This window comes from Taurulus bubalis (assembly GCF_910589615.1).
Source record: "Taurulus bubalis genome assembly, chromosome: 10".
Lineage (NCBI taxonomy): Eukaryota > Metazoa > Chordata > Actinopteri > Perciformes > Cottidae > Taurulus > Taurulus bubalis.
The window spans coordinates 10,604,106-10,618,599 of NC_136598.1; the positions used below are offsets into that span (position 1 = coordinate 10,604,106).

General features: G+C 41.1%; 1 protein-coding gene across 1 annotated transcript in view; it reads right to left on the reverse strand.

Moving 5' to 3' along the window:
* cntn5 (contactin 5) overlaps positions 1-10,103 on the reverse strand; it is an 84,327-nt gene extending 74,224 nt beyond the window's left edge. The window contains exon 1 of the mRNA XM_079225265.1: positions 10,031-10,103. Within this exon, the coding sequence (XP_079081391.1) occupies positions 10,031-10,085 (55 nt within the window). The 5' untranslated portion in view covers positions 10,086-10,103. The remainder of the gene's footprint in view (positions 1-10,030) is intronic.
* Positions 10,104-14,494: the final 4,391 nt, after the last annotated feature.

The window sequence follows — 14,494 nt, forward strand, 5'->3', positions numbered from 1 at the left end:
GAAGTCATGATGATGTGAGAACGGATCTTGGCGATCTCAAAGAACTCTATAAAACTAATATAACTAATATCGCTCCTTCATCAATGAGGAAGGGAGCTGCCTTTTTCGTCCGGTGGGAGTGGCCATCTTATCCAGTGAATTTCAGTAAGCCTGCCCGGGAGCAGGTTTACATTTTTGGCTGTGTTGCTATGGTGATTTTTCTAAATTTGCTTCGAGGAACCGAAAAGCCTGACCTACGTCATCTTATCCTGAAAATTAGCCCGCTAACTCAGTAAGCCAGCTACGAAGAATAGGGCCCAGGAGTCAATGCCGACACAGAGGGCTGAGATACCAATAATGAACAAGCGGGGCAAATTCTGTCAATTTTATCCACCGAAGGCACAGCGGAACCAAATCCTGAAATCAAAAATCAGTTGACAGAATTGACTCAACTGAAACAAATTAACTGCACAAGGCCCCATTAATAAACTTGATGAACTAGTTTAAGTCTTGGTAAACAGTAAACCTCTAGCTTTTCTGCAATGGCTTCTTTTCTGCAATGTAATGCTTAGTTTGAGGGTGTAACGGTGAACACAGGTCACGTTTCGCTGCATCCCCAGTAGTGTCAGAGACGGACAGAATCCGTTTGCTGGTGACTGAGGGAGCATTTTTCCCCAATTACTTTGGTAAACTATTTTCATTATAAAAATGTATCGTTTATCTTTTATATTTTACACTAGATGAATGCTGAACAAACACTTGGGCCAAAAGGCCGAAAAGAGTCTCTTATGCTTTGAATTTGAAAATACATGTAATAATGAAAGATTTGTGCATTAGGAGGAGTGTTTCAATTACATTTCCGGACCTTCGTACCATGAGATATTCCTACCTCATGGTGATATGGCCAAAATCTTCCATCAACATGTAGGTCATTTCAGATCTTGATAATGATAGATATCACATTCTAGCATGTTTTTTGATAATTCAATAAATAGTCTACATGGTTGTGTATACTTGAGTGAATTAAATACTTGACAAATGTAAAGTACTAGGTCATTTTTCATTTAAATAAGCAAGCAAAATAATCAGATTTTCTGAGAAATTGAGTTAGTGTGTGCTCCTTATTATCAATTCAGACGACGGAATTGTAGATCTTGATATTTAATTGCTACATATTATTATTTTTTTCCATTGAACAATGATAAAGTCACATGTTGAATCATTGCCCAGCCCTACGGTGACAGTTTGGTTCTAAAACACTCACACACAACCTGAGCTTTAGATTTTAAACAACTGGAGCTCACGCTACAATACATATTCATGTGTCTTCGGTCTGCTTCTAAAAGTTATTAACAGTATGAACACTGTGACAACAGTTGGTATTAAGCATCTCTAAAAATCATATTTAGTTTTTGATCATTCTGACAATATGAATAACAGATGATTACTGTTGAGGTTAGACATAGGGCCAGGATAGGAGTTGGGATGAGGTCAACAATATGGCTCGGGGGTCCAATGCTCAAACATTTCAAAGAACACAAACTTTCTGTTGTCTGAATTTTAAATCTGCCCTGAACTATTCGCATCATGTTTCCAACTTTACACAAATATCAATAATACATAATAATATGAATACTTACGGGTTGTGTCTATTCATTGTCCTTTCCCACCGTAGACATTGGTATACCACAGTCTGTGGATTTTCCATTCTGTTTTCTCATTTCATGATTTTGTCTGTTCTGTGGCCTTTGCGGTTATCTCACATAAATCAGATCGACACCAACGGCACATTTTTCTGAGAGATCACTTTGGTGCTTGTGTTGGTCTGAAACACTTTCAACAGTCATTGCACTTTGCAGTTACACTGCAGTTGAGATAGCGTGTATTTCATTCTAAATCCGTCTTCAATCTGATTGACTGAATATTTTTGCACATAAAGTGATCCAAACCAGATCATCTTTTTTTCTCCTTTTTTTAATCAAACATATTGATCAAAAACATGAAAATAGTTTTTCTTACATTCCTTTATACTTGGAACTTGAAGAGGGTGGCAGAGCAATGTGCACATGTGACAACCAGATAATGAAGGTGTCTTTGGTTTTCCCTCGCGAATTTAATTTCACTCTATGATGCCTTGATCTGCTTCAAGAACATTAGAGGACACCGAAGTTGAATTGGCAGTAGAGCAATTTACTTAAATATCCAATGTCTTGTTCTCTGCTGTATCTCTGAAGCCAGATGAGCCTAGCGAGTAGGGCTGACACAAGCAAGATAGGATACCACAGAATATAAATACGGTGCAGATGGACCACAATAGCATGCGCAGGGTTGCTTTCTGTAATGTAATTCATTGGATTAATGAATAGTTTTTTGTTGTTTTATCAGTTAGGTGCATTGCTGGTGAAGATATCTTTAAAAGAAATCCCCAGGTAGCCTTAGCGTCTCTCCTACACGTCTCAAAACTCTCTTGAATCACTTTCACAAACTCCATGGGGAGCCAAGACTGACACTTTAAAAGACAAGTGTTTAAAATGCTTATGATTAGACTACAAAAACATTCCAAGTACTTATGCAAATTCAACCACAGCCCTGTCTTCCCATTAGCGTACATTTCCAAAAGAAAATAGGCTATGAACAGAACAATATGCCTCGTTCTATAGTGTTGAATTGGGCTTCCACACTAACATACAAGCGGCTCTATCTCTCACTGGAGAACCCTAATGCTGCTTTCACATCAAAAGAGTTGCGGAATATTCGCGTGAGTAGATTACATGTAAAGTCAATGCACAGACGCGATTGGTTGCGATGAAGCAAATTTTTCGCCGGCCGGCACGAATGAGGCGAAAAAGCGCTGCGAAAATACGCTTTTTGAAATATTTCAAAAACAGCCTGCTTCAGTGGGGAATACTCAACGACATTCCACGCTTTGGCCACTAAACGTTACATAAATTGTGTGAGAGAGCCTCCTTCTCTAAGCTCCAGTCATCTCTCACCCTTTACTCCAGGCATAACTAATAGGCAGACCGCGGCCCGGGTCCGGACCCAGATGCCATCATGTCTGGATCCTGGACCTACAATCAAAAGATAATTGAGAAATATTAAAAAAATGTAGGCAGAGCTTCAATTTTGACCCGCACATCTTTCCTAGTCTTTACGGCAGTCTCTCAGCGGTCCAGGAAACCCACCGGCCAATTGTATGCGTTGCAAATCGTATCACGTGACGCTGCTCAGCCAATCAAATATGTGTATTCCGATCAGCCTCGTGGCTTGAGTTATATATACACAGACGGGAAAGACGGACAACAGACCGAGTAGTTGCAGAAATAATGGCGTTCACATGGCGTTCTCCAAAAACAGAAGTGGACAGCGAGACCAGAGGCTTTCACCAAGAATGGACAGTCTTATATGTTCATTCACACAGGCAGTTTAAAACCAGTGCGTCTCATATGCTTAGAGAACATGGCTATTATTAAAAGCGCCGATGTGAAGTGCCACTAGGAGAAAAAGCACCGCTCTTTTAAGCAAAAGAACAATACTCAAATTTGAATTGAAGGCACAGGACAAAAGATTATCCAAGATCACAATATGATCAGAATCCTAACTAATGAATTCACTGTCCAACAATGATAAGAGAGAGGAGAATAGAGCTGAAACAAGTTATAATAACCACGGATAAAGTTCATTTCTCTTATTAGAAGATGAGAATAATATATCGTGGCTTTTTTAGGTGACATCACTTCACACCTGAACTAAAAGCTGCTGGGCAATTCAGTTCAATTCATCTTTCTAAAATGAAGTACTTTATTTTAAGGTAATCGTGTCTCAAAAGCTTTCTGTTATATAATAATTTACCGGAAATGAGAGAAGAACATTTCTTTTTTATTAGATTTTGCATAATCTATAATTTGTCCAGTTCAATTTGAAAACTATTAATAGATATTGTTGAGATATTATTCAATTGAACTTTCTTTATTTGATTTGACAGTCAGTTGTTGACTACATACAGACGTTGATAGAACTGCAAGGATACTTTAAAAAATATGGGACAAAATCAAGTTCGACATTATTGTGATGTTCTGGACTGATATATGAGGAAATTATCTCTATCTGGACCTCGTTGAATTTGAATTGAATATCCCTGTTTTAATCAGTCAGTAGGAGAAACTGAAAGAATGAGGGGGGCGAAGACAATTCAAGCCGTTACTTACAGTCATTGTTGGGACTTCACCAAGTGGTTGGAACAAAGAAATTGGGCCTACGTGGTAGCTCAACAGCCGGATTTGGGTTAAAAATCACACCAACCGCCATCCCACGCGATTCGATTTGCATGTAAGGGGGCGCAAACAACGTTGATGCTTTCAAGAAACCTAATAAAAGTTCTACATTCTCTGGTCGAACAATAGACTGCTTTTGATCCAAAGGAGAAGTGGATAACTTGCCCCGTACTCTGCCAACTTTAACCTGCAGAAGGAAGCTTCACAAGCTTTTCAGAGGAAGAGAAAGATAACTTCTACGCCCGTTCTCTCCCATTCAAGTTGACATTTGCTGGTAGCAATGGAGAAAATTCCCTTAACTTCTGAAGAATTCCTGGCTTCACAGAACAAGTGAACTGTGTAACATAACTATTGTGTTGTTTCAATGTTTTTGCAAGAGTTATTCCATGAGGCACTCATAGTGTTGTGTTTAAACCAGCCACCACGAGTTGCTGTATTTTACTGTGGTGGTGAGGATCTGCCTTGCTTTGAGTGTTTTCCTTTTCCTTATTGTTTATGCTAACCCACACACACATACCAGTGGTGGGCCGTCAGGGCCTGCTAAGCCTTCTCTGCTGGCCTAAATAGAATCACAAAGTTCAAATTTAAATGTTTTCTTTTTTTTTATAATTCTTTTTTTTTAATAATTAAAAGTTATAGCTATTTTATAGTTTAATTGTTTTTCACAAATGCACTACATGTATAAAATATGGTTCAAACATGTAAAAGTTTGCACAGCAGCCTTCTAAACCATTTTTCTTGGTGCTCTGTGTGCTTTCTTTCTGCCCTCTCTCAACTGAAAATGACTTCTAAGCAAAGGCTTTCTGTCAATGAGGTGTTGTCCCTGTAAGGCAGGGGTGTCAAACATACGGCCTGCGGGCCGGATCCGGCCCGCCAGGGGGTCAAGTCTGGCCCGCAGGATAATTGTTAAAATTGCAGAAAAAAAAGAAAGAAAGCTGAGCTGGGTCTCGAACCACTGACCACTGATTGAAAAACGGGCACGCTAGGACTGTGCGACCGGTATACCAGTCTCAGCTGTGTGTACGGTATGAATTGTTCACATACCAGTCGCGGCTGTTTGGCAGCAACAACATTTAATGTTCACAGCTTAAAGCTGAAGGAGCAGCGGACCGAGCTACTTACGTCTCATGTTAACTCATTTGACTCAGGGTGTGCAAAAAATGACATCGCCAAAAGGCATGCTGGGTAAATGGCACCGCCCACACAGGAAGACTTTTCTTGTGAAGGAAAAGGTCTTTTCCTGTGCAGCACAGTGGGCGGGCTTTACCCATCATGTCTTTTGGCGATGTCATGTCTTGCACACCCTGAGTTAACTTATCCGTGAGACGTAAGTAGCTCAGACCGCTGTACACGTATCTGTGACTGTAAACATTAAATGTTGCTGCCGGTTGAAGAATTACAATAGTCGTTACGGCCGCGCATGCGCCACTAGTATCAAGGTATTCCCCTGGGTCCTAAATCCCTCCAGGTTAGCACCCTATGTACCAATCAAAACAGCTGCTGGCCAGTTGCGAGCGAGTGGTGAATAAGATGGCGGTGGCGGTCCTTTTCGACGTCAATAAATTAATGTGTTTATTTGGAAAAAAAAATGCCGTGATGTACCGTGAAACCGCCAGAATCTTACAAAATACCGTGATATGAATTTTTGGCCATACCGCCCAGCCCTAGGGCACGCTATACATTGACCCAGAGTCAGAATTCATTAGACCACTGACATTACTATAAATATTGCTCAACTGGGAATCTGCAGAGGAGAGCCCAGGCAGTTAAACAGTGGGCTGATGTCTGAATTTTTGGTCTTTATGTTTCTAGTTTATTGTAAAAATACCTTAAAATAGGGTTTATCATCCAAAAACCTTCACCAATGATTTAAACATAGAGAAATATTGTCATTATGTATGCGTTAATATGCTGTGATTTTACTGGTCCGGCCCACTTGAGATCAAATTGGGCAGCATGCGGCCCTTCACTAACATGAGTTTGACACCCCTGCTGTAATGCCGTGTTCACACCGGACGCGATGCGAATTTGCGGCGCGACCAGTTTACATGTTAAGTCAATCCACAGACGCGCTGTGGCGCGAATTTGCGAATTTGCGAATGTGCGGCGAGATAGACGCGTTGGAGGCGGCGCGAACAGAACGTTTGACCTGGGGCGAACAAAGCGAAGGACGCGGCGCGAATTCGCGCGAGTTGAATTATCCCAACTCTGGCGGAGAAATCTCGTGACGCAAAGTTGCGGCAGCCAATCAGCGTTGAGAATCAGCGTTGAGAATCAGCGTTGAGAAGCTCCGCCCGTCACCACCGCCGTCTCCCCGTTTCTGAATGAAACTGCTGCTGCTCCGCCTGAACCAGCGCTGACAGCGGCTTCATTGAGACGCTGTTGTGGGACTACAGATAATAGTATGAACCCAGACACCATGGAGTTTGATGTTCCGACATATGTGGAGTTTACACAAAAAGTATAAAGCAGAACTGGTGGTTATTTCCATGGTGAATGGCATAATCGGTATCGTTTTACGGAGATACGCAAGACGCTGTTCCTGGAGGAGTCGGTGAAATTCACCGAGCTGTGTGCGGCTACGGATGATGTTATGAACCCAAATACGAGGGCGTTTCATGTTCCGACATGTTTGGGACTTCCACAACAAGTATAAAGCAGAACTAGTGGTTATTTATTCCATGGTCGATAGCGGAAATGAAAGCTTCGTCGCTTGTCTCTCACAGAGGCAAGCAACAGAGCTAAGCCACGCCCCTTTGGTCGCGCCGCAAATTTGCGTTTGGTGTGAACACCCTCTTTCTACACGCGCGAGTAAACTTCCGCGGTGGACGCGGCGCCGCAAATTTGCGTCGCGTCCGGTGTGAACACGGCATAAGGGTTCAGTTTCGGCTGGACCCAAGCGCAGACACGGGGACAGCAAGGTAGGGTGAAGGTAATGGTTTATTAACAGAACACTGATGATTTGGATATGGCAGGAGGTGAATGCAGGTTGAGCAGAGGAGTGGCGTGAGTGGCGGCGGCTGGACAGGAATCCTGGGCACAGGGAACAGAGGCTAGTTGCAGTCTACAATAATGTAAAGCACAAGAGTAGTCTCAGTCCTAGAGCGGATTAAGGGCGGACGAGAGTCTAAGTAACACTTGAGATGGTGAAATAATCTGGCAACTGGAGAGAGGGACACCAGGGTGTTTTAACAGGGATGATTTGATGAGATGATTGAAGACAGGTGCTGGAGATGAGGTCCAGGTGTGGAGATGAGGCCAGTTGCCCGGAAGCCACGCCCACGGCACACACACACACACACACACACAACAGGGAACAAACAGGGGACACAAGAGACAGGGAAAAGACAAAAAAGGACAGCCGTGACAGTCCCATCTCTTTAACCATGAAAGTGACATTGAGGAGAATGTGTCTGAGACAGAGGATGAGGTCCCTGATGATGAGGCATCCTCTGCTGATGAGAATGAGACCCTCAGTGTTGACCCTCCTGTTGTCTTCCAACTAAAGTTATAATTGTCCCTCTCCCCACTTTAACAACAGGGTAGACTTAGTGCTGCTAATGTTATCAAAATGGTTCCAGTGCCCACCAGAGACGCCGTCAGCCATTTCCAAGATATACAGCATTTGACCTCTTCATAACACCATCAATGTTTTATTTAAAGGGATATTTAGGTAGTCAACAAAACAAACATAAATACCTGACACTTAAACTTGGGAAACATTTACATTATAATAATTTTCCTGGGTTTTAAATTGCTGGTGTCAAATACACACACACACACACACACACACACACACACACACACACACACACACACACACACGCACACTTGAAAGTCGGTTTACATGTTGATGTTGTCAAAATAAAACTTATGCAAATATTGCATGTTTTCCTTATTCCTCTTATATGTCTTATAAAATACCTTAGTTTCTGTACCCTCATGGCACATTGTTGCTCTGTCACAACACACCAAAATATGGCCATGGGGGGGAACATATTTTATAATTGATATAATATCAGGGCTACCCAAAAAATAATGAAATATAAAAAGTCTAGATGTTACATGAATTGCATCACCAAAGTCATCTCTCACCCTTCACATAGACAGTAAGAGAGACCGATCTCAGTCAGAAAGACTGAGGGTGTGGGCTGATGGCGAAAATACACACTGTCCTACTTGTTAACTTATTGTCATTATTATGTTTTACTTTACATTGCTATTATTATCTAATGTGAGATGAGGACAAATATTCAACTTACATTTTTTTTTCCTTTTCATCAAAACAAACAACAGCTACAACATGTGCATAATCACATCAAATAAATTACAGCAATTAAAACAACTAATTTGCTCAAACAAACAAGAGAATAAATAGACTCTAGCCTGAAACACATGAAGTAATAGACCTGGCTTTGTTGAGACTGTGTCTGTCTCCACGCAAACAAACATTATAATTCATGTTGATGCATAATTGATAATGTGAGATTACTATTCCTTATTTCATGGGCTATTTGGCATTTTTGGGGTAATGCATAGTCTTAACTATCGAATACTGATTGAAACGTTGATTATCATGGCAACAGTCGACGTTCCTAAGCATTCGAGTCAGCCTTAAAAATATGTCTTTTTGAAATGTCTTGGATGTAGAACACCATAAATCAAAGGATCAAACACCAATCAAAAGTAGAACATCAGTTATTGAGAAAATAACTATGAAACTTTGAAATTCCAATGAAAATCAGAAGACTGAGTATATAATATGGCCAGTAGAACTAGTCCTATTAAAACCAATCGTTATCCTAACATGAGGCCAGCATCATCAAAGTTACTGAATGAAAGAGCAGCAGCGTGACAATGTCATAGATTCCAGGGAACTAGGATTACAATGAATAACCTTAGTTATAGAATAACCTTAGTTATACTATACTGGTTTGCCCTGTAAAATACTTTAAAAGCTATAGCGGAGCCAAGAAGATGCTTGCCATCAACATAACACAGTATGGTGAGAAACCTTCCACGTTAGGTATGTAGGACCTTGTTAACCCCCATCAAGTTATAGTGCTTATTATGGCAGTCCAATCCAGTCTTTCCTGTCTAAAAATGTCCACAATTTATTCAGAATAAAAGAGTTCCCAGAGACGGGGTCCAAAAGTTAACAAACGGTAGTTTCCATTTAATAGTATGGTTTAACGAGCAGATGATAGCGGTCAGCGCTGTGTGTTTGACTCCCACAAACATGCGTGAACCGTACTTATGTGGGTTGAAAGAACCATTATAAAATGCAGCATCCACTAAACCGGTAAACACATGGTCCACACTGACCAATGGAGACACTTGATCTGGAACTAAACTGTGTATTTACTGCTAATCGCACAAGTAAAGGTATTCTTAAAGGTATTCTACGAGAAAGCTCAACTCAGTGGATGGAGCAGAACCCTAGCATCTTGAGGTTTAAAATTACGACTAAAAAAAGGAAAGTATATCAGGTGGTATTTGTCAGGCTAATACATGTTCAGAGTAGTAATGTAACCTATCCTTTGGGTGACAAGTTTTCTTAGCACCTGTTGTTTTCCAGCCTCAAATGCCTAAGTGTGAAAAAACACGAGACACCTCTCACATCCATAAATGGTGATATTCCATTGTCAATGGCTATATCATGGCGGTAGATTTCAGTGTGTGCTGTACAATCTCTTCTAATATCAGTGCTCAAGAAGATGATTCTGTGCAACTAGTTCCTGCTATCGTCTCTCGACACCGCCTGTTGAATTTCTTACCTGAAAGGCCACTGATGACAGACAGGAGGAGAAATGGTTTCCATGGTGACCCCATACTTGTTGGAGAGGGTCCCTTCTGCAGGAGTGTTAGCCGGTGTGCTTCTTCATTAAAGCTGCCTACAAACAGAGACACAAAAGAGTTGGTTGGAGCACATACCTCTGGTTATGACATACATCCAGAAGCACTCTCGAAGCCTCTATAACTGTCAAAATCACTGTTCCAAACTAAATTACATATTTCGTATCAATCAATTTCGAGTCAAGTGAGTTAACATGAGACGTAAGTGGCTCGGTCCGCTGCTCCTTCAGCTTCAAGCTGTGAACATTAAATGTTGTTGCCTGCCAAACAGCAACGACCAGTATGACGGTATATGTAAAATTCATACCGTACAGAACTCTGACACCGGTATACTGCACAACCCTAACTGGTCCATAAGTCTGGTGCTGAGAAAAAGCAAACATTTCATAGAATTGTCATACAAGTAGTTTGTGAATCACACATCACAAACTGGGCTCTGAAATAGACTATCACTTATTTTATCTCTAACATAACGCCAATGTGTTCATATTACAACTCAGCATGTTTGTGTCCATACTTTACACTTCAATGCGACCTGCCTGATCGGACAGTGATCATAAATATTTCGTAGTCAAAAGAGCGGTTGTAAAGCGAAGGATCCATACATTTCTTTTACCATTAATTTCTTCACAATAAAGTCCCACATTATTTGTTCTTCCCAGCCTTCTTTGTACTATTAGTCGACTTGTTTTATTGAAGGAAATCCACAAATAAAGCTCTGCTTACTCAGTGATGAACACATTTAAATGTATTATAAATTATTCACAATAAAAGGGGCCCTGTTATTTGTTCTGCCTACTCTTCCTGCCTGCAGTATTATTAGACTTTATTGAAGAATAACCACCAACAAAACTCTGCTGATTAGGTGATGTATAAATTCCACCTTTATGTTGTTATTTAAAAGCTAATATTATGGAGCAGTATAATCAGAAAATGTAGAGTTTCATCAGCAGTAAATTAACAGGACTCAGACAGCCAGTCTCAGCTGGGCTTCAGCCCCGGTTCTCCTCGTCTCTTCCCTTTGCTCTCCTCAGGCAAATCCGGCCAGGGGGTAAGAAGATGGAGACCTACGTTTGATATATTGCCTGGATCGTCCCCACATGCTGTCCACACCTCACTGAGATCCAAATTCATTGCAAGCCAGGCCACCTCGGCAAGTGGTTTGGCTGATCGGATCCCAATCAGAGCCAGATCTGATTATAAAAGTGTATAGATTTAACAGTTAATGCGTCCCAGCATGATCGGGTGACAACAGTAACCACTAAACGTGTTTCCAACCTTGTGAATAGGAACTCAGCTCTTCTGCTTGCAGTCTGAGGAATGTGTTGCTGCTGCTGTGAATAAATGACTCTGAGCAAACATTACATGTACCTTTTGCCTAGTACTAGTTATTCCCTGGATGAACGCAGTCATCTACATAACCGCAGCAAGGTGTCCCAGAAATAATGGACGAGTTGGAGCCTCTGTGTCGCGGAGTGCCCTTGAGTTTGTTATTTTCTGTATCAGAACACTTCTGAGCATATTCTCAGAACGGTCTTCAAATCATGATTTTTTTTTAAAAGGCTTTGTTTCGCTAGAGATTATTGCTGTTGCTGTGTTTATCCGGCATGACGCACTCAATGGTTTGTTACACAGAACCATCTGACAATCCCTCGTTGGAAACTGTTTGGAAAAGGAGCAGACACTTTCAAAAAAAATACTTGGAAGATGATTGGATGAACCAACAATCAACTACTCTTGCCAACTCAGTCAAGAAAATACTTCATTGAAAAAAAAGAGCTGAAGCACTAAATAAATACTCTCCAGTTCTGATATAACTGAAGCTATTGTAGCATCTACGCTAACCTACGTGTCGCCACACACACACTTAAGCCACGCCCCTTGCTGCCTGTGGCTCCACACAGGACTTGGATTGGTCTGAACCACTGAGTGATCTTGTGATATTACAACACGACACTGTTAACCACAATATCTTGATTAAGAAAATGTCACATTTCAACTTCTCAGCTGAATCGCTAGCAAAGATGAAGTCCTACCTTGAGGGAAGAACCCAGTGTGTTAGAGTGGGTGAGGCTGTATCGCCAACGCAAGGATATGAAGTCGGTGTCCCTCAGGGTTCGATTTTGGGACCAATATTATTCAGCTTGCATATAAATGACCTCCCCAGTGTTTGTAAGGGATGTGATATTCAAATGTACGCTGATGACACAGTGATTTATGCCCACGCAAAAAGCAAAGAACAGGCTGCACTTAAACTCACCGATACAATGGTCAATGTGTCTAAATGGCTCTCAGAGTCCTGTTTACACCTAAACGTGAAAAAGTCGGTCTGTATGTTTTTCACACGGCATGTAACTCACCTGAGCCGGATGTCTATGTCTCTGGTGAGAGGCTCCAGTTAGTGCCTGAATATAAATACCTAGGTATCTACCTCGATTTAAACCTTTCTTTTAAAAAGCAGGTAAAAAACGTGGCAAAAGTTGTCAGATTTCATTTGTTTAATTTCAAGTACATAAGAAACAATCTCACCATAGATACTGCAAAGCTGTACCTTAATGCAATGATCATTCCATATTTGACCTATTGCCTAACCAGCTGGGCTCAAGCCACCAGCACAACTCTAAAATCTCCTTCATAAGCAGGCTCTTAAAATACTTGATAAAAAGCCCAGGAGTTATCACCACTGTGCAATTCTAAGTAAACACAGTCTCCTGAGCTGGGATAACATCACTAAATTCTCGTATATGTGTCTTGTTTTTAAAGTTCTTCATGATATGGCTCCTCCTCCACTTGGTGAATTTATCAAACAAAACACGCAGAGTGGTAGACAAACTAGATCTGTGGAGAGAGGTGACTGTATCATCCCTTTTAGGAAAAGTTCCTTTTGCCAGTCTGCATCCTCAGTAAAAGCAGGACACCTCTGGAATGCCCTGCCCCTGCATATCCGCACTAGCAGAACATATCCCTCTTTTAAACACGGCCTGAAGAACTGGCTTATTAGCAATCAGGTGTGTGAGCATGAATCGTGACTCCCTCCTCAATGATTGTGTGTACAAAATGTGTGTATGTTTATTGATCTTTATGATGTTTTTATGATTTTATGATGAGGCCTATTTATATATTTGATCGTAACCTGCATGTTTATTGCTTTTTATGATGTTTTGTTATAACCATTTCTTTCCTTTAGTGATGGCTTGTTATATCTGGCCACAGGGACTACGGTTGAAATTTAGCCTTAGCTAAGACTGACACATTTACCTCTGGGTTGATTGATGTGTATGGTCCCTGTTCAAATAAATAAAAATTAAATGAAAATGAAATGAAAGAATCCAGCTGCCGTGCAATCCAATAAACCTTGTAGACTGAATTTGAATACGGGGGACACAAAGTTCACATATCACCAGACACGCCCCTCCATGCACACATGAATCCCTGTAATTATTCCGCAGATTACATTTGAACACATCATGATAACATTGTAGTTTACCCTGTACAGTGTACTACAAGTGCCCATTGCCAGCAGACAGATTGTCTTGAGCATTCATGATATCCTACTGCTATTATCGTCAATAAGCTCAGACCGTCAAAACCAGACCGTGAAACCGAACACTGATATTCCGGTGAACATTCTGTGTGAAACACTGCATCTGGATTCACGGATGCAATTATATTTGCAAGCAATGCTAATGGTTTACATTGCTGATGTGTGTAAAGAGATCTGCTGACCTTGTTATTCTCCCTCTGCGCCATTCGTCTCCACGCAAAGAGCACATGTCAACATGTGTGAATGCCTCTCTCTCTCTCTCTCTCTTCCCACCCCCCTAACGGGCTCTCTCGTCTTCATTTAAGTTGTCTGTCATTTAGATCATTAATACGGTGGTACAGACAGCGATGTGGGTTGAGGGAAGCATGTCCAGATCCAGCAGCAGTCGTCTCACATTCATCATTTATGCCTCCGTGTCTGGGCCTCACCTTGCTTGTTCCCTCTTCTCCCAGAATGCACTCGTGGTAGAATTAGTGCCTTAAACTAGTGATTTTCAACCACTGTGCCGTGAGAGATCGTCAGGTGTGCCGTGGGAAAATGTCCAATTTCATTTAATCGGTTTCCAAAAATATTTTTTAGATTCCGCAAATAATTTTCCATTGTCTGAGCCTGCAATATAGTGACTGGCTTAGTAATTAAACACTCTTATATGCCAGTAGATAGCGCAATAATTACCTATATGCTGTATTATGCTACAATGTGACATTTTGGAACTGTTTTGGTTGTTGGTTTGCCGCGGGATTTTTTTATTGTAGAAAATGTGACGCCGCTCAAAAAAGGTTGAAAAACACTGCCTTAAATAGTTAGCGACTTAGCAATTAGGCTTGTATTCAAAGAAAAA